The sequence below is a fragment of the Pyrgilauda ruficollis genome, unplaced genomic scaffold (assembly GCF_017590135.1).
Source record: "Pyrgilauda ruficollis isolate IOZ18807 unplaced genomic scaffold, ASM1759013v1 scaffold4, whole genome shotgun sequence".
Classification (NCBI taxonomy): domain Eukaryota; kingdom Metazoa; phylum Chordata; class Aves; order Passeriformes; family Passeridae; genus Pyrgilauda; species Pyrgilauda ruficollis.
In genome coordinates this window covers 17,232,306-17,257,480 of record NW_024525489.1, presented here as the reverse complement: position 1 = coordinate 17,257,480, position 25,175 = coordinate 17,232,306, and the positions used below count along the sequence as shown (strand labels likewise).

The following is a 25,175-nucleotide window of genomic DNA, read 5'->3' as shown; positions in this document are numbered from 1 at the left end:
CATTTTCCCCATTTACTAACACAAACTCCTCCCTTACTGAGGGAGGAATTTTACCGAAAGCTTCAGCTTAGCTTGTTGCATCCCTGCAGCTGAAAATTCAGATGAAAAACATGGGAGCTTTTTTTCTCTGACACAAAAGGAACTTTTGGGAACAATTCCGAAGGACACCAGAAAGCTTGTCTAGCATACAATGGTTCCTTACTCAGCAGAGCCCTCCAAACAAAGAAGAACAGATGCACAACTGGTATTAATAACAAAACATCTCCTCCCTCTGTTAAGTCAAGAGAGGACAGCTAAGGACAAATACAGTTTGAGGGTACTTACCTACTCGGAAGTTAGTGGCTGTCAGCGTGTCAGCAGCATGGCCGTTTTCACTGATGAGGGTGGTTGTATTTCCCTTCTCACAGTTGTTCTGACAGTTGCCTTTGGTACAAGTCACTTTACAGATGCTGGGTGTAAAGACCACCTTGATGCGACCAGTGTGATTTCCCACTGTCAGCAGAGGCAAAGCAAAAAAGAAAAATAAACAGATCACTTTGGTATCCATTGATTTCCTTCAAAAAGTTTTAGGGAAGAAAAAAAAAAGGCGCAGGGGGGGAAGGCGACAGGTCTACAGGAGGAGGGCAGTCTGCAGTGCTCTCTCTCATAGATCTCCAGTGGTGTCTCTGAAACAGGAGTAGGAAGCTTAGCAAACAGAACTCCGGGATCTGCTCCAAAACCACATTTAAAGTCAAGTCACTGGAGTGGGATTAGTAATCACAATGCTGCACTTTATTCACAGGCAGACAAAGAGCAATACCAAGGGCATGACAGCTTAAATAGCCAACCCTGACAGGCAGATGTAATGTAAAGAGCTGGCTGTGCACCTAGAGGTGAATAAACTCTTGTGTACTCCTACATACTTTTCCTGTTTCTGCACTTATTAAGTCACTATTTGTAGCTCAACCCCTGGAAACGTTTTAGGCATGCGGCATGTCTGAAAACATCTGTCTCAAATCTCCTGGCACCCCAGCCTGAAAGTGGTCAAAACTTGTGACGCAGCCGCCTGGACCCATTTTTTCTTCGCAGTTTTTTGGCACTATTTTTCCACAAGAATTTACATATTATAGACTGAGCTCTACTGTCAGCCTTTGTTTCAGTAATAAATAGCTCAGAGAAAAGAGTGAGAAGTATCAGTGCTTTAAAGTACTGAGATCAAAGATTAAAAATGGCTAGATTCTCTTTTTTTATATACTTCCCTATAGTCATTTAAAAACCTTGAATGTAATAAAGACTGCACAAGCACTAATATGTTATTAAGCCAGTTATAAGAATTTCTTCTTACAGAATTATATGTAAAACCAGATGTATTTGATCCTACATCTAGCAGCTGAAGACAAAACTATATTAAAACTACTTATTAGGAAAAACAGGGAAAATAACAGATTCCATTTGAAATTACTTAAAACATTTTGTCCTCTGCATACTACTAAAAAATTCAGCAAGTTCTTCAAAATATATCATAGCATCTTTGTGGAAACTATTAATAAGTACTTTCATATCAAACTTAAGAATGACAAGAAATGATGCACAGAAAGAGAAGAATCTTCTTCCTGATGTCATCAAAATAAAAAAGTTGCTGGATAGTTGCCTAACCTAGTTCATGAAATACCTTCCAGACAAACATATTTTTTTGAAAATATCAAGAAAATCTTACAAATCTTCCTACTTAAAAGAATATAAAGCCTCCTTATTTCTGGCTCTTCATAAACAAATAAATTTAAGCAATTTTGCTAATTGTTTTGTCTACAGTAAAGGCATTGCTCTACTTGCACAGCAGCTGTAGTGCAGATGCTCCCACCTTATTCTCCATAAACAATGCCTAGAAAATGAAGAGCCCTGACAGATACAAGAATAAAAAATTTTGATCAAAGGCTAATACGCTAATATTGTGATTTAGAAGACATCTTTGATTCTAAGATGCCACGCATTTCTTACAAAAATGAATACACCTTAAACAGATATAAGGGACCTATGAACTGCTGAGGGTAGAACTTCGAAGCTTTGCTTTTTTAAAGCATAGCTTCAAAAGCAAAATTGCCATCTTTGTATTTTACTTGCATAGTTTTATATATATATATTTTTTTCCTACAAACCAGTCCATTTTATGTATTATATTTTCAGACATTTTAGCAATACTTTTCCTTTAGGATGTGATCTAATTATAAAAACAGGGATAGTTGAGTCAGAAAAGTCAGTCCTGCCTACACTGTAAAAACCAGTATTGGGGGACCCAGAGAAGCTTTCTGGCTTAGCTGAAAAAAAAAAAATTGCCTTTGTCAGTGTTGGAAGGACAGAAAATGCAGAGTCAATATGACTGCAAACACTGAAACTGAATGGTCACATGGTTTGCATTGCTACGGCATCGGAAAGGAACATGGGAGAAAAGCAGAGGCCATGTGGGTCTGATTCTTCTACCTGACACCCAGAGATGTTTTGCACAAACTAAGTACATTTCCTATAGAGAAATATTCTGTGCAATGTGCCCACAAAGAACAGAAGGTTTGACCATAGTCCCACCACAGCCCCTGCCATGACCATGGTTAATGAGTTATGACAAGTACTGCCATTTTCTGTCTAGCCAGGAGATGAGAATTCAACATGAAATTGTGCAGGGACAGACAGACAGGTTTGTTGCCCTCACCCCCCAGAGGGACACCTTTCAGTAAGTCTTGTCCCCTCAGCTCTGCTGAGTGTTGACTTGGGACACAAAGCTCATGAAGCCAATAGTGTTCTTAGTGCTAAATAGACCTACTCTGCAGTTAATGCATTTGGCACCAGCAATCCAGAAGAAACATCCACATTCAATAAAATGTGATTTGTGAACCCAAGCAGCTCTTTTGAATGTGACCCAACTTAAAGTGCAATAGATTGTCTGCACACCCAGCGTCAGCCCCATAGTTATGTTTCTGAATAGTAAAGATGAAATTAAATCATCATTGAATTCTCCTTCACAGTATTCTGTACTATATTGAGTGCTGAGATACAGTAAGAACACTTGGGCATAGTGTTCACAACAACAACAATTTTAAAATAATTTTTATCACATAGTTTAGATTTTACCAGAAAGTCCTGTAGCACAATTGTTCTAGTAAAAGAGATGCCTTTTTATGAGAGTCAACAGAAATTGTAATATTTGCTTCTCAATGCTTTTGGATGAGAAAATACTAGTATCTAAGTTTGGGAGTACTAGTAGTCAAAGAGTACTTTCAAAACCACAGATCAATATCTAGAGATATCTTCAATATCTGAAGAATAAAACAATGTTTAAATGGAGTTTTTCAGGAAGAAGTCTTAAAAACAACATGATGGAAGCCCTAGCCCCTACAAATATTCAAATCATTATTCAGCAAAGCTTTTCATAGAATATCCTGAGTTAGAAGGTACTTACACAGAGTCCAAATCCTGGCCCTGCACAGGACCAACCCAAGAGTCGCACCATGCGCCTGACAGCTTTGTCCAAATGCTTCTTGAACTCTGTCAGGCTGGTGCTGTGACCCCTGCCCTGGGGAGCTTCTTCCAGTGCCCAACCACCCTCTGGGAGAAGAACCTTGTCCTAATATCCAACCTGAACTGTTGTATTGCACTAAATAGTTATTTAGTTATTTGCACTGGGTGTTTGGTAATTTGCACTGTTTGCATGATTATCCTATCACCACACGGTCTTCCCCTTCCCCCCACCCCATCAGTGTTGGTGGTCTCTCCCTGATTTACCCTTCCCCTTGCCCCTTCTCACTTGTATCCCATTGGCTGTTGCCCCCTTCCTCTGCCCCACCTTCCCCTCAGCTCAAAATCCCCCTGGGAGAAGGCCACTGTCTCTCTTCCACCTGGGAAGCCAACTGGACAGCTTGGTGTCTTGTATTAATAAATAGGACCCGGTACTCACATGGAGAACAGCGCTTCTTGTCTTTTGCCTTTTGTCCATGTGAGATTGTGTGGGCTGGGTTCCACGGCTAGCCAGATTGGACCCGAACAGCCCACGAGACACGAATTCTTACACTAAACCTCTCCTGACACAGCTTCAGACCATTGCCTAGAGTCTTATCCCTGCTTACCACAGAGCAGAGATCAGAGCCTGCCCCTCCTGTTCCCCTCACGAGGAAGCTGTAACTGCAGTGAGGTCTGCCCTCAGTCTCCTCCAGGCTGAACAGAACAAGTGACCTCAGCTGCTCCTCATACGGCTGCTCCTCAAAGTCCTTCCTATTTCATGGCCCTTTTTTGGACACCGTCCAATTGCTTTATAGGCTTCTATAGTGTGGCACCCAAAACTGCATTGAAGAGCACTGACCCTAAATTGTAGCCATGCAGACACCCAGTAGTCACCCAGTCACCAGCCTGATGTAACCCCATTTACTACAACTCTTTGTGCTTGACCTGTCAGCTGGTTGGTGAACCATCACATGATGTGTTTATCTAGCTGTCTGCTAGTTATTTTGCTGTAAAGCAAATTCTCAGATATTCCAGTTTTGATAGTTGCAAAGAAACAGAAATGAGACACCTTCATATTCTTTAGACATGGGAAGATTTTCTCCTTCTTTCTTAGATTTATGAAGACTGTAGAAACACATAGCTTGTTCTCCCTCCCTAGCAGGCAACAGCTTTTAACTTCAATTCTTTTAAAGACATTTAGGATGGATACAAAGCTAATTACGGCCTCTGAACTTAAAAACTAATCAGAGTTTGACGAGGTGATTCAAGACAGAGATGTCACTATCATTCTTTTCTGCAGTTGCAGAGAAGTAAACAGTACTATCCTCACAGATTCTGAGGCTTAGGGACCTTAACAGTGAGCTTAATACATGCAGATCCAATTTGAAAAAAAGACCACAAGCCCTTCTCCTGAAAGAAAGCTTTTAGCAGAAACTTCAAATTTAGACTCTTGGACTTCCTTGTACCTTTTCTGTATTCCCCCCTACCCCCACCCCCCTTTCTCCAAAGAGGACAACTCAATTCTAAATGAGAAACCATCCTTCAATATCTGTTAGCTGATTTTGCAGTATTAATCCTAAACCCCACAATTTCATGCTAGGAAGGGACTGGTACTGCTACAGCCTTGACCTCTTTTGACTTTGGACTAGCTCATATTAAAGGACAGTATATTTTTAAGGAAGCATACAGAGTATTTTCTTCAAACTCCAGAGCGTCTACTGGTGATGCCATTGTGACATGGGCATGACAAAATCTGCTGTCACCATGACATTTTATGAAAAATCCTCTGCCAGGATTTTTCCCCTCCTGAGGAGCTGAGGGCCTCAGGAAAGAAATGTAAACAGTAACTATCTGCTGCTGTGGAATGCAGCAGGTGCAGCTGTGACTGGTGCATGTTGGTTGTTTCTAGTTAAGGGCCAATCACAGATGCAGCTGCATCGGACTCTGAGAGTCACAAGATTTTGTTATTCTATTCTATTCTTGTTTTTTATAACCTTCTGATCCTCCTTTTCTCTCTGTTATTTTAGTATAGTTTTAATGTAGCATTTTAGTATAATATAATAAATCAGCCTTCTGAGAAAATGGAGTCAAGCCTCGTGTCTCCACACACGGGGTGTTCGCCGCAACAATCTGCAACCTAGATTACCTCAAATCCATTTTTGGAAAAAAAATTGATAACGCTACAACAACAAAGCTGGAATAATTATACATATATATATATGTATAGACAGATGTAAATCAAACTCTTCTAGACCAATTTTAAACATGTGGAAATGAAACACCTCACTATGCTCCTAAGTATAACAGCAGACTGAAGAAATACAAATATGAGACTAGATAAACTAACAAGTCTAAAAAAAAAAAAAAAACCAAAAGTAGAAGATGCAAACAACAAATAAATAGCAAAAATACTGAAGAAAATGGCCAAACTAGAGACAGATTGTTGTTTTAATAAAGACAGGACAGTCAAGATGACTATTACTGGATAAAACTTCATCCCTCAGCTAGACAACAAATTCACAATGAGATTCAGCCAACAGCGCCATCATCCTGCCTCCTAGTCCAGGCTCACTTGTACTTGAGAGCTCTGTGATACATTTGTCAAAAGTGGAAGAATGTACCCATAATTTCCTAAATCTGTAAAACTCTTGAGCCAGATTTAAAAAAAAATAAAAAGAAGGATGTCTGGGTAAAGTGATGAGATTTTAGTTGAAAGTTGGCACGATATGTATGTGATTTTTTTCCATCTCCGTAAGTCACTATGATATAATATCATGAACACAGCAAACCCCCACTGTGATAAATTTATGATTTAGCAACAACTGCAGGAGAACTGGAAAATGCAAGCAAAAGGATTTCTTAATAGAACCCTTTCTGTTCCCACTATCCATTATGACAATCTCCCCCCCTGCATTAGCAAAAAAGGTGAAGTAGTTAAGACAGGGCAGGTGGCAGGTTTTATGTTAGGTGGCCACAAGAGCTTACACAGCCATGCCTGGAAAGAATTGTGTAAGGGGAAGGATTCCTCCTCAGCCTCCTGAGTTGCTGTGTAATGCAACTCAGACTGTTTCCTCCTAGAAGAATTTCTATAAACACTTCTTTTCCTTGGGTTTATGGCTGCTCTCACAGCTCCAACATTCTGGCAGAAGTCAATAGCTGCAGTGGTGCTCAGATGATTTGTGGCATGTCCCTGTTTTGCAGGAAAACAATAGGCTAGCAACACTATTGAAAGCAGGACTGCCATTCAGTTAAATAGATAACTACATAGATCAAGGGGGAAAAGAGAATAAAATCTTTTCATGTGTCCATAACATTGATGTTCTTTATGTGATGGTTTTGTGCTTCACAGTGATCTAACCAAAAGGATTCACAACAAAAAAAAAATTTAAAAATCACAAGCAGTGGCTTCTACCAGCTGAGTACACTGGTACATAATGTGGTTTATGGACACATCTCCCATATTCCTTGAACACAGATTTCTAAAACTATTTTAAGAAGGCAGTTTGGGGGGGGGGGGGTTCTCATGGTTTCATTTCTTGTTGGTTTTTTTTTTTAATGCCTTCACTTATGACAAATATCCTGAGGCAAATCTCCTAAGGAAACAGAACTAGCAGAACTATAGACATTCCATCAGTACCTCTAGTAATGATATACACTACCCTCTTTTCATGACATTCTACTTCTGCACTGATCCCAGTATGCTTTCATATGTTTATCTACACAGTGTGTCATCATATCTGAAGATTCTATTTTAAAATTGCATTCTCTTCACAATGAGAATAGATTGTTTCAGGCTATTTTACATTTTCAAATTATAATCATGATGCATGAAGAGAGCATTTAAAATTGAATCTTCTAAAATCAAACCAAATTAGCTTTTAAGCAGCTAATACATTCAACATTTTAAATTCTTTGATGACCAACACCCTCTCTTTTTTCTTAGCTAAATGCTGACACAAAAAACCAAAAAGAACCCAAAAGAAGCAGAAGGAAATTACTTATTTCCTAAAAAAGGTGTCTCCCAGTTATTTCATCGATCCACCTGGTTCAGTCCTTACACTAGATATGCTTGTTCAGCTAAAAGGAAAAATGACATTGTATAAAAATCAACCACACAAGTAAGATAGCTAAGCTCTTAGAACTATTGTCAAATGACCTCTTAACACTTTTGACAATATATGAGGAAGTTCTGTCTTGTCACCACTTAGTCATCAATTTAAAATAAAATTAAAAAACCCAACCAACCAATACAAAGCTAGTTTCCAAAGATCAGAACAAGTTGAACTTAGCTGTCATAGAACTTAGAAATAGCATAATCTAGAAGATTTATAATGCTTGGAGCTAAAGAAAAAAAAAAAAAACCAGAAAAAAAAAGAAAATAAAAAGAGAAAGATACACTAGATTGACATACAGGCCAGAGGCAGATCTTCCCTAAATTTTTGATTACACATTGAGAGAAATACAGGCTTTAAAAGGCAGAGAAAGGGCTGAAAGAGATTCTGAGAGGTCACTTAATCTCTCCTACCTTCATTTTCCCGGGATAAAACAGTAACATTAAACAAAAGGTTTGTCCAGACCATCTTCAAACCCTTTCTATTATGCAGATTCCCTGAAGAATTTATGCCAGCACTTCAGCCTCTCTTATTGTAAAGGTATTCCTAATACATAACCCACATTTCCCCTGTAGCAACTCAAGCAAACTCATGCCCTGCTTTATCTACAGCAAACTTTAACAAAACATTATTCCTCTGTGAATCATTTTCTAACATACTTGAAGACCACTGCCATCAATCTCCCTCAGTCTCATTCTGACCAGACCAAAGCCATCTAAACATTCAGTCAAACAGCCCATATTTTGCAGATCTACATATTTTTTATTTTGTTTTTGATACCAGTGACTTGGTCCTCTTCTTTGTTCACATACCCTGTCCAAAACCACACTATACTGCAGCTGAGGTCCGATCAATGGTGGGGAGAGCAGCAGAATTACTTAACACAGCTTTACATAAAATGCTTCTATGATTTTAATTTATTTTTGTCTCCCAACAATGCACTGATACTTCACACCCAGAACCAATCTGCAGGCTAGGCCAAAGGGGCACACATCTCCCAAATACCTTTCTGATCTGTTGATACAGATATCGTCCCAGTAAAACAAATATAGAACATCCCTTGCACAACCTTAGCAGGACCGAACTTAACTCTTACTCTGCTCTGAGCACTGGAGTAAAATCTCCTGCATTCAAATCTTGCCCATCTGAAAATCATGCAGAATATAAGTCTTAATCTTTCTGTAACAGTCACAAGCACAAACAAGTCTGAAAACAACATGGATTAACTAAAGGCAAGACACAGCTGTTGAGTAATTTGATTTTTGGCTTCAATATGCAATGCCTACCTTTGCTCTTTGCAGAAACTTGGTTACTGTTCCCTAGGTCACCTCACAGCACACCTTTTCACAAGCATTGGGAGAAATTAGACATGTCAATGAAATTAAAAATAAGATGATCCAGATTTATTTCATCCAAGATCCAATGCCTTCTCTAATGCTTAAGAGTACACCCCCAGTTCTGCATGAGGTGAGGTATATGTGTGCACATCCACCAGTCAAACATTTTGAGCAAGATGACAGCATGGCAAGCTGATTTAACATGTCTAGACAGCTGTAGGAACACATTATTGAAATGTAATTAGTTTAGCACTCCTACTTTTTGTTATTTCTGTACTTCATATTTTTGCTATTTGTATGATGCTGTTCATGTATTTCAATACAACTTAACCTTTGATATTTCATCACTTCTCAAGTACTCAGTTCTATTGTCTTGATGCAAACTAAAAGGCTTCCAAAAAAAAACCAAAACATGATCCAACTTTTTAATATGACAGTAATTGAAGAGAGACATGCACTGATACTTTTGTTGCCATTCTTATTGCCACTATTGCTATTACACACACTTCTCTAGATACCTATTTCTGACTAACCATGTCTCTACATCTTCACATCACTTCTTCCTTCTGTCTTGCTCAGAAGCTCCTACCACAATCTTCTCCCTGCAATCAGAACTGAGCTCTCACACTTCTTGCTTCCATCTCACCCTTGTTTTCTCTACCCTTTTTTTAAGCCCTACTTGCTTTTTCAGCATGCTTAACAAAGAGGAAAAGAACTCACTTCAAAAGAAAATTTGATGCTTCCAGGAAGCATCAGGTAGGAAGCTTCCAGGAAGGAAGAAGGTAACTGAAAAGAAAATAACTGAGAAAGACTTCTCTCCTTCCTGATTATCACAGGGATACAATCTCTTCCTTGCTTCCTGTCAAGGAATGGAACAGAGACTTTCCACCATCTTCCTCATCACCACCTCCACCAACCTCCAAAACACTTGACAATTTTTAGTAGTCTATTCTAGGAGAGGCAAATAACCCACTCTTCAATTATCTTAATCTCAGTTTAAAAGAGAGATGAGTGCAAACAGTGTACTGTTTAAAGTATTTACTACAGCAACACTTGTTTCATTAAAGTAGGTTTCCTCTGTTAATTTTGACAAATTCCAAAAAAGATCTCTACTATCTGCAACAGATTTTTTTGTGTTTTCTGTGGATGGCTTCACTTAAAAGTACCAAAAGAGCATATGCAGGCACAAGTGCTGAGATTGTTTAGAAAGACCTAACTGTGTTTACATGCCACAAGCTCTTTGCTGATAAATTCTCTCACTGACACAGCCCTTTAGAGCAAGAGAGGAATTCACAGAAATTACATTCAATTTTGGAAACCCATAATGTACAAATCATGCATAAATTTGAAATCTGAGGTCTCTGCCAGCAGGTTTTATGAATCACCTTTTTTCTTTCTTCTTTTTTTGACCACCACAAGGATTTTTTACATACAAAGCTCAGGCAATGAACATCCTATCTTAAACTACAGCCATTCTCCCTGGTAATGAGATACATAACTATCATTTTCCTTCACATAGTTGAGAGTGATCCAGAAAAGGGTACCAACCCAAACAGAACATGCAGTGTGGTTTGATGTCTGATGGAATGGCTTCAACTCATTTCAAAAAACTTATTGGACAATAATTCTTTTAATCTGTACTGCATTTATTTTGTTTAAATAAATTATATTTAAACTAGATCCACAAATGTTTATGGTGATAAATAGCTACACTCTAGCCTCGAGTTATACCACTTAGCAGTCCTAGGTCTCTTTTCCAAGGGATGAGAGATAGTGATTGCATGGAGCAAGCAGAGCATTGAACAGGAGTGTGCCCAACCCATTCTGAAGTAAATGTTGATGGCCTAAGACTGCTTAGTTCAAATCTTTAGCTCAAGACTGCTTAGTTTAGGGCTCAGACACTTTTCTTTGAAGAACTACATGACTTCACTACAGCTGGATTCCAGACACCACTATGACTGCTGTAGCAGTCCTTGGGGAGCTTATTCCGGCAGGAGAGTTCAGCTGAGTGTACTTCTAAGGATAGGCAGGCAGTTATTGCTTCAGCTGCAATTTCAAATATGAATGACACAAAACGTTAGCACCCAGATGGCCTGTCTTTCCCAGAGTGAAGTATTTGTCCTGAAACAGAACTTGAAGCTCTTCAAGAGTCTCATGCTTAAGCTCACATCAGTGCTTCAGGTTCGGGGCTGGGTACTACACCAGCTGTAAGCACAGCATTCAGGTGAACAAGCCTTCTTAGGCTTCCATTCAAATTATCCAGCTTCTTAGGTACCTAAGCATACCTGGACCCAAAAGGCTCTCACTTGAGTGATATGGTAACAAAGGCCCAAAAGTCACAGACATACATCCATTGAGACACAGACATACATCCAAGGCACAGAGTTATTGTTACAATCCTCATCTCAGCTGTAATAAAGCAGCAGTAACTTTACAGCCCACCACAAGCAATTTTCCACGGATGAAAGCTGCTGCAATGCACACTCTGATAATGAAGTCAACCTCTTTACACACAAACTTACAACCATACAGGAGCTCTAATATTACCAGCTAAATAGTGCCACTGTCCACTTTATAAACAGGACTCTTTCACTAGGTGGTCTGAATTTGGTGTTGTACACTGAGAATGAGACTCACTGCCACCTGAAATTATGTACTCATCTCAAGTTTTGCCTTTTGCTTAAGGTTATTATTTAGGCTTCTTTCATGATAATAATACAAATATTAGACAGTAGTATTACAAGTCTCAAGCTGGAATAGCATTTCTCAAGAAAATAAATTCTTGAGATAGAGTTTCTCCCTTCCAACATACACAACTCCCTCAAATGAGAAAAAAGTCTAAATTGCAAGAGTCAATGTTCATCATTTCTAGGAAGAATAGGGAATAAAAATTAAATTGATATTACCTTACTAAAGTATATCCACTTGACATTTCATTTCCTGAAGGGAAACAACCAAAAAGCACTAGGGAAGTCAACAAACTGTAAACAGTGACAAAGGACAGGACATAATGGAATTAAGTTATAAATGAATACAGCCGCCTCTGCATGCTGAATCACCATTAAAAATCTTCTCTCTCAGCAGTACATGAAGCCAAGATCTTTTTTTTTTCCCCTAATTTTCTGAAGAGGGGAAAAAATGACAACAGACATAAGGATGTCACTGATTCTGAAATCTCAGCTTCACAGGGTATGAACCTTCTTACAGTAACTTTTTTGTCAACATTTGTTCATTCCTTCTAGCATAGGCAATGGCACTGACAGAAGAGCACTTTCACATCTCCTATGAAGAAAACCAGACTCAGCTACTTGCAACAATCAGAATCAATTCTTGATATCAAAGACTTGTATTACAGCAACTCTGGAGTTAGCCAGGCTAAGGGACTTTTAATGTTTAAATGTGTGGGTTCAATAGGTCTCTATATCCACCTAAATTAACATCATAAAGACTTTCCCCTACAGAATTTTCTGGAAATCCTCTTCTTATCTTCTTGAGAAATTTTTGCTTTTGGAGCCAGTACTCTTTCATCTCAGAAGCTGAGATGCATTTGTCTCAGTCTGTGTTTTCCCAGCAATTACATGCTTTGAACTGATTTTAATTCTGTTTGCCAGATCACCATGTTTTTCCAACATTCCTCCTCATTCTGCTGTATATCAGTCTCTGTACTTTAAAGCATGGAGATGAGAATTCATTTTTGGGTGAATGCAACATTTAAAATAGTTTCTATAAAAGCACCAGCAGCCTCTGTCAGACAGACATTTATTTTCTAGTGAGCTCAGGGCCATAAAATCTTTTCAGAGTCCAGAGAGAAAAATACAGCACATTTTGGGGGGGTGCTGATTTTCTGGCCTCCTCAATTGTGAGCCCTTTATGGATACACAAACAATCACAAAGACAGCTTAGCAAGGGTGTTGCTAGAATGCCTACAGCAACAGTATACTGAGTGAAATAGCTTGTATTTATACAGAGCTATTCTGTCTCCAAGGTTTTCAAAGAACTCCATAGTCTTTTATAATTGCTAAATAAACTGTATTCCTTTGTTAGTTATTTTTTTCAGAATTTGTCACTCTGTTTTTTGAGGCAAAAGAAAAGTAAATGTGCTGCTTGGTTTGCTAGAGTTAGCTGCATTAATGTGAATCCTACATAACTCAAATGATACCTAGAATTTAGCCTGTTGTTTCCAAGTCCTGCTGGAATCAAACGTAAACGTTAACTGGCTGTTACAAATAACCATACTGTTCAATAGCAGGAATACTAATGCTCTTAAATGGCAAGGAGGAAAAGAATGCTTCACACTAAAATTGTTCTTTGAAAAAGCCCCAGTGTTGTTTTTGACCCTGGTGCTGACAGCAACAAAATTTCTTCTGAAACTTTTTAGCTTGCCTCTGAAAAATCTCTTCTGCCTCTGGAATGAAAGCACAGGCTTTGACCACACATGCATCTGAGAAAACAAAACAAAAACGTCCCCAACATTTACACACTTACCCCATTCCCTTGCAATTGACTATGCACAATTTTAGGAGCACTACACGAATGTCAGTTGTCATGAGTGACTGAAGCAAATTTGACTCTACCTTCCCTCCAAACAGACTATGTTGTAATTGTTCAGTTATTTCTTAATGTTAGTCTTCTAGGTGTTCATTCTGGTTTTATTCACCTCATTCTGCAGGCTGAACTTTGTTCAGAGTGTAGCCTTGAGATCCTTATCTCCAAATTCCCCAAAACTTCTATTTGGGAATACTACCGCTGTTTAATATCCATAAATACATTGATAGGCACAAGTTACAAGGATCACAACACAATGATCTAGTTAAGACCAGCCAGAGAGAGAATTATTTTGCTGTTCATGAAGAGCAATTCCACAAAGCAATATCAAGAATGTAAAAGAGTATCTGACCCAGTGAAGTTCAGATGGAGTTTTTCCTCCAAAGAACTTGGGTAGAATGTCAAATCATACAGAAGCATTTATATGCAACACATATCATATCTCTGTGTGCACTTTTTAAAGCAGTAAAATATTTATGCTTTTTGCAGCTGTTTACCCATACTTCCTGGCAGAGAAATACTATTATTATGAAGTAAGTGTCACTTAATGAAGTCAGAATGGTGCAATTCCACAAAAATAGTTTAAGTTGGAATTTCAAAGTGACACCTGGGATTTGCTCAAACCAATCTCTGAAGTCATCAGTGAAGCCAGCCTATGCAATTACTTATAAACTTACAGAGGACCTTCACTAAGTTACCAGTGTATTGTGCTGCCAATATAGGAAAGCTCTTGTTATGCCTGCCACATTTGGAACAGGGTATTCTGTTCAGCACGTCACAACTCTAAGTGCTGGGACATTTTCTTCCACATTAAGCTTATTTCATGTGCATAAATTTATGTAAAATACGATGCAATATAATGTATCCACAGTTAGAGGAATTACACAACTTTCATATTGTTTCAGCTTCATCCTTACACAAGAATTTAAGAGTTGTCCACAGAACCATGAGCAGATCCTAAGAGTCCAAAAGTCATACAGCCATATTTGTCCAACTTCCAGCCACAAGACATACAACTAGAGACACAGTAGGGTGTGCAAGCCCAAATTCACTAAACCTTATGTGACCTTTACTACTTCAATTCAGGACATGTTTTCATTTACTACCTAAAGTAGAGATGAGTTCTTTTTAATGAATTTTATAAAGAATTTTGGTGAAGACCAAAACAACCCAATGTACCTAAAAGAAAGTAATTTTCCATTGTACTTAATTTTATCAATTTTACATGTAGCTTCAATTGCAAAATTCACATACTTCTCACAGTATCTTCCTGAAAAGAGAGATTAGTCTAATTTTCTTTCTTATCCTCCCTTCTTGCTTGGGATAACTTCATTATACAAACACATGCCTTATTTACTTCGCATAATACAATTCCTGTTGTAGGTGAAGTACTCTTGAGTTTTTCTTCTGCTTTCAGTGCATTCTGTGGTTGCCTCAGTCACTAATTAATACATTTTCTCAATGTGCCTCTAAAACAGGGAAGTAGCAGCATCATCATTGTGCTTATGAGGAACTGTACCCTGGTGAAATGGCGTATAAAATTGTCCTCCACATGCAGGCAAAACCAGACAACTGATTTCAGAAGCAGAAATTTCACTATTTTCAAAATATGCACAATGCCACTAAACACTGGCCCACAGAAATCTCAGGCTGGTAAATGAAGTGCGTATTTAAATGCATTTTCTGACGAACCGTATAGCAACCAGAAGTGGATAGAGTAAATCTGAGAACTTCCTAGCCTCTTCCTGCTGTAAAAAGCAGTTTCACCATAGCTATGCTGAAAGGAATTCCAGACTACATTTAGAATTTGTTTACTATCATATACATTTTAGACCAATAGAAACCACACAAAATTCCTTTAACTAATTTTGCTCAGCACTGCATTTATAAATCCAGGGATAGAAGCACTGATATTTAGAGGATTCATGCTCAATGACTAGTGGTTACTATTTAACAGTGCTATTAAGGGACTAGTGGGAAATTTCTGAGGTAGATGTACCTGAATTACTAAAAAAATCTTCCTACTGTTTCATGGACGACCAGGTTGCAAATAGAATTTTATAGCTGAAATTTCTGTGCTGCTGCCACTGCTACTATTAGAGAACTTTTCACTCTGAGGTTCCAAATATTTAGGCAGATTACAGGTGAAGTGTGACAGTATGTACTTTTAAGCAAGTAATACATCCCTTGAGAATTACTCAGAATTTGTACCCCACAGGACAGAAGTTCAAAATGCTTGACAGCAGCAGTGCTACCTGTTACTGGCAGGTACTCAATTTCACATCCCAGGGTGACTTTAAATGCAACCCCAGTGGCTCAGTGGCTTGCTGAATTCTCAAGCTCTGTTGATGTGATACATAACCTTACAGTAAAATTCAGCTCAAAAGCCAAAAGAATAAAATTTACTGTTTTTAATCAGAGTACTATACTGCATGTTCAGAACATTATCAGACAAGTGAAACTGCTTACAAATGCACCAGAGTAAAAATTCCAGAAGGCATCTTGAACTAATTTTAATTGAAAAATGTTTAATGCGACTTAACTTTAATCGTTTTTACCCCAGTATATCCAAAAGCTCATCTGACAACTCTGTGATGGGGCATTTAAAAATGACTGACTTCCTGTAAATCAGAAGATGCTCAGAAGCACCTGGTCATGTTTGGCAGTTTTCTTCCCAGTTTACCAGTACCCCACATCTCATTTGCTTCTGCCAGGAAGACCTGTCTCTAAAGGTAACAAAAGACTGATACTTGCTCCAGTTCAAGGTACCCATTTTGTATCACTGGATTGAAACAATCTATAGAAGTCCAGAAAAATTAAAACAACTGCCACTACAGCTAGAGAAGTAAGTTTATTCTATGGGGTACATTTTTCACAATTGCCAGTCTCTGGCACAGTATTAATATTTTGAAGTAAAATGCATAGAAATGTTAATAAAAACCCAACAGAATGAGTAGCTTTGCACTCCATGTTAATTGATAGCTATGAACTCCTGGGCAATGCTACCAAGTATTATCTGGCTACTATTTCTTCTCATCTTTAAAAAAAATGTATTTAATATTACCACAAAAGAAAAAGTTGTGAAGCATTCAGTACTAACTTTCTGGCTTCTGCTTTAAAATAAAATCATTACATTTTCCCCCCTCTTCCTTTTAAATTATCTCTGCATGGCCATTACCAATTCCTCTGCTCAATTAAGTAAGAGGCTATCCCATTAAATAAGATTATACATTTAAGACCAATAACAAAACACCACGAGATCATCAGCCACTCTCATAAATGAACTAGACAATGAACATCAACTATAAGCATGAACTAATTCACAGGGTCCATCTCTGATCAAGACAAGACTAAGAACTGCATATTCGTGGTTATCACAGAACACCTGAAATCAAGTTTCACATCCTCATCTTACCTCACCGCACTTAATTCAAACCTCCCTAATGTTAAAATACCAACAGCTGAAATTTAGAACTCACTTTTCATGAAAACAAGCAGTCTTCTAATCTTCAAGTTCATCCCAGCACCTCCAGAAACCAGAAAACCCAAACAGATATGGCTGGCCAAGTTCTAGGCCTCCTGCTCAGGCTAGCAGTACATAATCCTTGGACTTTAACAACATAGAGCTCAAACTGCACTCTGCACTAGCAGATATCTAAACTGCTTCATCAGAAGTTGCTGTCACTGACTCCCACCTCACAGATGTAGGAAACAGGTGAAACAGGTAATGGGACTGGTTTTTAGGCAGACAGAGAGCTCAGAATCAGAAATTTTGACACCATCCAAATAGCTTGCATTTTACCTCTAAGTCAACACTTAAGTCATGGCTGACCTTATCAGGCCATAGAAACTCTTTTTACTACTTGTTCTCTGGTTGTTTTAGGACTCACAAGTTTTTCAAATAAGGGTAGAATGTTTTACTAATGCACTGCTCAATAAGGGGCTTCTTAGAATTTGATAAAAACCACTCCAGTCTTCAGCTCCTGGTTTTCCTTCTCCTAGTAATATCCCTCAGAGCACTGTAAGTAACTGTGGGGCTCAAATAAGCTAAAAAGAGCTAGAAACACTGGCTGCATAGAGTCTTTTCCTTATGCTACCATAGAAGAAAGAAAACAACTCACAGAATCCATCCATTTAGTGGCAGCTTGATACTTGTGAGTACCACCGAGTGTATTGAAGGAAGAATGACTTGAGCAGCCTGAAAAATTGAGCCAAAGGGAAAGATGATTTTTTTTTTTTTTTTGGTCAGAATCCAACCTGAAACAGTCACTCCAAATACTGGAGAACTATAAAACCTGGAATTTGTAAACTCTGACTAGTAAGAGTCATAAGAGATGGTCACAATCCAATCCCAGTGGCCATTTTAACTGAAGAAAAACAATGCTGACTGGAAAAAAGTATTATCTTATTTACAAAAGAGACTACTGCTTGATGTTGACAGTGTGACTAAAAAACACCCAAATCTTTCTGAAACTTCTAAGAAAGCCAGATTACCACTCTGAAAATGTTAATTGAAAGACCTCCAGCTGCCCACTGTTCTTCCCATTAGAGCCAATAGTCTCATTTACCATCAACAAACTTATAGTTGAAGAAAAGGAAGCAGGGAGTTGTATTTAAGTGTAAACGGACACACCACAAAGATGTGCAATGCAGAAATGCAAATATACACAAAGGAACTCTAGGTAAAGATTTAGAAGGAAAGGCTCTTCCCTAAAGCCTCAGCAGAACATAATTCTTTGTGCTACAGCAAAGGAAGTCTGTCAGGAGACTGCAAGTACCTTAAGGTCTCAACGTTCATCAGTCCATTATTCAGCTGCAGGAACTTTTCTCCAAATCAAGCCAGCAGACGTTCTGTAATACCTAACCCATAATTCATCAAGCTCTTAATCTTCTAAGCCAAAACTTGTCCTCAGGCTCTGCACACAATGGGGCATGAGCCAAGGCCACAAGCTGGGCACCCACACAACCTTTTTTTTATAAATATGAAGCAGAAACTCTCAGGCAGCTCCATACTGTGCAGAAGTTCATAAACACGTAATAAATTATATATAGAGAAAATAGTCACCAATGAGACCACAGTCCTGAACTCCAGCTTTCCAAAAAGATATCCATCATACTGACACTGACTATACTCATAGATGTGCCTATTCCAGCAAAGCATTCACAAAGCACCCTTTTATGAAGAAAAAACTATTATCTAGAAATAACATGATATATTTTCAACAGTGAATCAGGTTCAATTTTTTTTCTTATCGGCGAAACCTGTTTTGTTTCTCCACAAAATGCAGAATATGGAAGCATCTGCTAATCAAAGAACTCTCACGTAGAGTTGTTTTAGCCTTTCTCTGCCTTCAAGTGGTACTGCAGAAAATTTCAAGATCTTAAAAAACCGGGGAGTGGGGGCTATGTGGGGGGAGAGAAGGGAGCGTGCTTTTTGTACTCACATCGCAAAGGGGATGCAGGTTGATCCTGGCCCAGCCTCAGTGGTAATGAGCCCTCAGTGGACTGCTCTCCTGAAATCACTTTTTTTACTGGATAATATTTGGGCTTAATCACATATTCCTGTGTTTGGCCATGATGAAGATTCATCATTAATGTCTGAGATGAAAGGGGTATCATCCTGTTTTGGAAAGAGATAGAAAAGACAGAACAATGTAATAATTAATGAATTAGACTTAGAAACTACTCGTAAAAAAATTGAAGACAAATCAACTGTACTTTAAATTCTCAAAATACATTTTGGGAAACCTACTACCTTAGAAGTAAGCACCTAATTTTCCAAGCATTTAGCACCCCCATTGTCTTGTCAGCTCAAACTCCTAAGAAGGAAAGACTACAGGGATTATATAACTTTCTTTTTGACATGGCAAGAGAAATATCATGGACAGCTCAGAAAACAGGGAGGAACAGGGAAAAGCCCTGATCAAAATTATTTGCAGCTCAAATTTGCTAACACACAGAGCTTTCCAGACAGGTCAGAGAAGCAGTAATGCATTCAAACCTTATTCCATTTATTACAACTCTCATTCCATACAAGATACATTAAGTAGAACCTAAACCCATCTGACTTTCCCCTTCTGTTCATATTACAACTCTCATTCCTATCATACAACTATCATACAAGATACATTAAGTAGAACCTAAACCCATCTGACTTTCCCCTTCTGTTCCCAAAATCATTTCCTTCTTCACCATAACCCTCCAACAAAAGAGCAAAACACTGCTCCTCTTCCCCTTTTTCAGATGCTTCCCACCTAATCACAAGGTTTGTGTCCTGGAGTCACATCACTTTGCCCATCCACCTTCTCTTTGCCTGCACTATTGAACATCTCTGACAAATGTCCCATAACCACAACTGTCCCATAACCACATGGCCTCTCTTAACAACAAAACCATTTTCCCTTCCCGCTAAACAAGAAAGTTCCTTCAAGCTCAGGATTCCCTCACTGCTAATCCTGACTCATATAGTTAGATTCCTCCCTATGACCTCAGCTTACCACTGCACAAGGCCTTACCGACTTTCAATAACAATTCCCTCCTCTCCCTATCAAAAAGCCCATGGTTATTTAGCAGCCATCAGCAGTAGGAATAATTTATTCACTAACAAACTGGCCTTCACTCTTCCAGCAATTTACAAGGCAGCAGATTGGGCAGCTCTTAGCTACATGCAATGAAACTGCAAGCTGCTTTGGGGCCCCAAGGCTGAAGAATCCCACCACCTAGCAAGTAATAACACACTTTCAAGTAACAAACCTACTAATAACATGCCTTGAAGTAGTCATAGCTAGTGCAGATCAGACTGTAAAAACACACTCCTTGAAGAGTAGAATCAATTACTAACCTAATAACAGTGGCTATCAGGACTACATCGTCCTTTGCTCAAATGAAGGCATACAGAGTGGGATGCTGGAAGCCTGCTTTACTTCATTCTCAACTGAGAGTCTGTAACTAGCTCGGTCTTCAAAAATGGAAAAATGGGAAAAAAGTTATGGGATTTGAAACAACCATCCCTCAGAGTCACAGTTCTGCAGGGTAAATAACTGTCCTCTGCGAATAAGTCATGAACCCTATATTCAAAAGGACAGCTGAGCAGCACTTCCTCACAGAGGTGAGACTGCAGAGCTTCAGCTAAGAACTTACATGACTACTGCATTGTTTTCTGACATGTGGAGCCTGAGCCAGCCCCTGTCTTCAAAGCAGTGCCTAACTCCTTGGTCATGTTATTCAAGATGCTTAGTAACTGCTGTAGCCAATGGATTTGTGGTTAGAACAAACAATGGGGTTTTGTCCTACACAGATTCTCTTTTTCTCTAACTGATCCAAGTTAACAAGAGCATTCATTAATAGTGACATTCTAAGCCTCCGACAGAGAACAGAAACATAACTGCTCAGGCTGTCTCCAAGTCAATATTTCTAATACAGTAATTACACAGTCTCATTACATTCAGTAGAAGTCCTTTTGCCAGACTAAGAGAAAATACTGTATTTTCTAAGTTGTCTTTAGGGCTCCTACCGGAAGACCAAAAGAGAGCCTTCACTGGTATTGGATGTCAGGCTTGGAATTCAACACAGTCAGGTAAGAAGTATGAGTGGGAACCCCTCAGCCTGAGATAAAGCTGAAGTCATTGCCTTCAGTACTGCTTACATAGGAATTTAACTTCTTTGAAGAATCACTGCAATCACTCCTGAGCAACCTGTTCTTTTCTAATGGACCCCATTTGATGCCTATGCATAAGGACATCCATTTCTGGTTTTGCACATAGAAGAGTGTCTATACTCAATGTAGAAGCGGGACTTGACAGCAGAGACCAAAATACTAGATACAGATGCTGCCATTTAAGTGGCTGAGTGTTTTCTGTTGAGGTTAAAATCAGTTGTAAAGCATTACAGAATCCCAGAATGGTTAAGGTTGGAAGGGACCACTGGTGGGGTCAACCTCTGCTCAAGCAGAGTCTTCCTAACAACCTCTGATTAGCAGTACCCTAATTACCTTTGCTGCCCTCTGCTCAAAACCACTGCTGGAGCTCCACATCTTTCTTGTCCTGAGGAGCCAGGACTGGACTCAGCACTCCAGATGTGCCTCACAAGGGCTGGGCAGAGGGGCAGGATAACTTCCCTGACCTACTGACAATGCTCTTCCTAATGCACCCCAGGACACCATTTGGCCACAACGGCTCACTGCTGGCTCATGGATAGCTACACCAGGACCCCCAGGTGCTTCTCCACAGTGCTGCTTTCCAGCAGGTCAGACCCCACCTGTGCTGGTACAGGACCCTTCATTTGCCTTTGAACTTCAGACAGTTCTTCTCTGTCCATCCTCCAGCCTGTCAGGATCCTTCTCTACAGCACTCTGGGGTATCAGCCAGAGATATCTTCCCAGCTTTGTGTCATCAGTGAACTTGCTGAGGAGGCATCTACCCCTTCATCCAGGTCACTGATGAATGAGTGAACAATATGGAGCCTGGTCAAATGTTCTGCCATTCAGACAGTTCTCAAACCACCTCACTGTCCACTCCTCCAGCCTGCACCTCCCAGTTTGCCTATGAGGACGTTGTGAGAGACAGTGTCAAAGAGTGAAGTCCAGGTAGAAAACATTCACTTCTCTCCTCTCATCCATCCAGGTAGTTTTGTCACTGTAGAAGACAACTGTGTTGGTCGAGTGTGGTTTACCTTTAGTGAATCCATGCTGACTACTCCTGGTCACTTTCTGGTCTTCCACATACTTAAAGATGGCCTCCAGAACAAGGCACTCTACATTTCCAGAGATTGAGATGAGGTAGTAGTTGCCTGAGTACTCCTTCTTACCCTTTTTGAAGGCTGGGGTGACATTTGCTTTCCTCTAGTCCTCAAGCACCACTTCTGACTGCCATGACCTTTCAAAGATGACCATGAGTGGCCTAGCTATGATGTCTGCCAAATCTCTCAGCCCTCATGGATTCATCACATCATGGCCCATGGACTTGTGGATGTCAAGCTTGCCTAGGTGATCTCTAACCCAGTCCTCCTTGATGAAGCAGAAGACTTCCTTCCACCTTCCTTTCCTCTGGTGTCCCAGGTCAGAGATTCCTAAGGGCTGGTCTTGTCAGTGAAGACTGATGGACAGAAGGCATTCAGTAATTCTGCCTTCTTTGCATTCTCTGTTACCAGAGTCCCCACTTCATTTAGAAACAGGCCCACATTTTTCTTAATTTCCTAACTGTTATTGATGATATCCTTGGACAGGTTTTTAATTCCAGATGGGCCTCAGCCTTCCTTGTTGCATTTCTGCATACTCTGACAACACCTCTATTTATATTTTAAGTATTCTGTCCCTGCTTCCTTCTCCTGTGTATCTCTCATTTGTGCTTGGATATTGACAGGAGTACTGTGTTCATCCACACAGGTCTCTTGCCTACTTTTCTCAATTTCTTTCTCACCACTTTTGAGCCTGAAAAAAATAATCCTTGAATATTGACCAGCTGTCTTGGATCCTTCTTCTCTGAAGGCACATTCCAATTATATTTGTCAAGAAAAAGCCTCTGAATAGGCTAAAATTAACTCTCTGGAAGTCCAGGGTTGCAATTGCCCCTCTTCCTTCATATAAGATACTGAGTTCCACGATGTCCAGGTCACTGTAGCCAAGGCTGCCCCAATCTTCACATGTTCAACACGGCCTTCCTTGTTTGTTCATATTAGGTCCTTTTAGTTTTATTTACCCTTGATCTTGCCACCCGTCCCGTTACACTGAAGCCCAGCTGTCAGCCTACAAAAGTCCATCATAACACTTGAAATTATTGAAAAAATGTTTAAAAATCATGTAAAAAACCCAACAACAAAACATGCTACACCAAAACCATGAACACCCTATGTTGGAGGCTAAAATCTTAGCAACTAGAATTTACAAAAGTTGCCTTTTTCATCCTTCTCAGGTATTATAATTTTCTTCCTTAATTTAGTTTGTATTAAATATTAATGTTATAAATTATTGCTAAGACAGCTTTGTTTTCCAAGAGTAGCTTACTCAGTACTACACAGGAAAGCTGTAAACTTGATAAATCAAATTCTTTAAAAGGAAACACCTCCACATGACATGCAAGCTGTTAATTTTTGTTTCAATGCAGACTAAACCACCTAATCTAAATCACCAAGTTATCTGCTTACAATAATCACATGAAACCAAAGTTAAGACTAGTCTAAACTGTTTTTCTTAAATACTTATGCTCAGTTTGGATGAACTAGGCATATAACTGACACTAACTTAATAAACTTGACAAAAACTTTCCATTGCTGAAACGTACACCAGGCAGCTAAACAAATGTCAAACTGCACCTTCCAGAAACAAACAATATGATAAATACTAATAAGGATACAAGAGCACTACAGAGGAAGAAGAAACATTTTCAGCTGTCACGCAAAAGAAATGTCTCTTGCTTGATAAACCAGAGAAAGAATGTGATGTATCAGAATAACTCTGGCAAGCAGAAATAAGATCGACAACATTTGGCATGAAAAGTACTGTCTAGACTAAACTAAGACAAATCTCATTCAGGTTGCTTTCTTTATTTTATTTATGGTAAGCCTGATGCTCCCATGCCTGGCTCCTAGGTAGCAACATTTCAGAAAATATGAATTGTTAACCCTCCTGCTTCATGCAAACGTACAAATTTAATTCCTTCTTCATTACCTCCTCCCAAAGTCACAATGAAAAAGCAAAAGGAGAGGAAAACCAGTATTTTCTAAAACTATGAGATAGTAAAGAAAATATGCAAGCCAGTTCAAAAGGCTTGGAAATAGAACTAACCCCCTACCCCCCATAAATTGTTAAAATTCAGTTGCTAGTTCAGCCTGACCTTTGCCAGCTGTTTCCTCCTTACACTGCTTCTCTGAGATATATACATATAGATTTTTTTTTAAGATACATGAAAAAGTTTAACGTCCCAGCTTATGATGAACAGATGAGATTTCTCCAAAGCCCTTTACAATATCATACCCATCATCAATCAAGGATGACCTGTTTCAGAAGGTTCTACCAGTAACCAAAGATGAAAGAGAAAGGCAGTCAGTTTTTCTTTATTTTCACCATTGCAAAAGAGCTGCAAAAAAATTGATTTTATGTGCAAAAATCTATTTTTAGCTCATATTTAAAAGTCCTCTCCCTGAAATACAGTGCAAACACTGCAAAACAAGCACAGAGACCTGCCTGTCTTACAACAACAACCCTACAATGTTGCATTAATATGTTCTTTATAAAACTACCTTGATTTGTATCTTTGCAATACATTTTTTCCCCCAGGCAAAATTTTGCAAAGATAGTAGTTTGGAGATAACTAAACAGTTTTCAAATAATACCATCAAGTTAGTAATTCCTACTTTTTTTGCCACCTTAAAGAGTTAGAACATTATTTACAATATAAAAAATATCTTCTTTGATTATCATCAAATTGATTTGGTTTGTAAATGAGGTAATACAACAAATACAACAAATCTTAATAGAGATATTTAATCTACACCAAGATAAAAAGGGTAAAAAGGAATTCAAAGTTGTTTATAAAGGTTCCCACAGAAATGTGAAACATTAACCTTTATACACAAGTACCAGTTTTGCTCCTCTTAGATGTAATTTCTGTAGTAAAAGCCTTGTCCAAGACACTTTCAGGGATTATCTAACTCCTAAGCGTTTGCTCATAAAGCTAGCCCTGTAGTTGCAGGCTCAACTGAATTGTTTGTTGATTGG

General features: G+C 38.9%; 1 protein-coding gene across 1 annotated transcript in view; it reads right to left on the bottom strand.

The window, feature by feature from the left end:
- The window catches only part of LTBP1 (latent transforming growth factor beta binding protein 1), a 186,085-nt gene that overhangs the window by 119,906 nt on the left and 41,004 nt on the right, over positions 1-25,175 (bottom strand). The window contains exons 4-5 of the mRNA XM_041477230.1: positions 18,907-19,082; positions 325-492 (exon numbers count right to left, since the gene is read on the bottom strand). Of these exons, the coding sequence (XP_041333164.1) occupies positions 325-492; positions 18,907-19,082 (344 nt within the window). The remainder of the gene's footprint in view (positions 1-324; positions 493-18,906; positions 19,083-25,175) is intronic.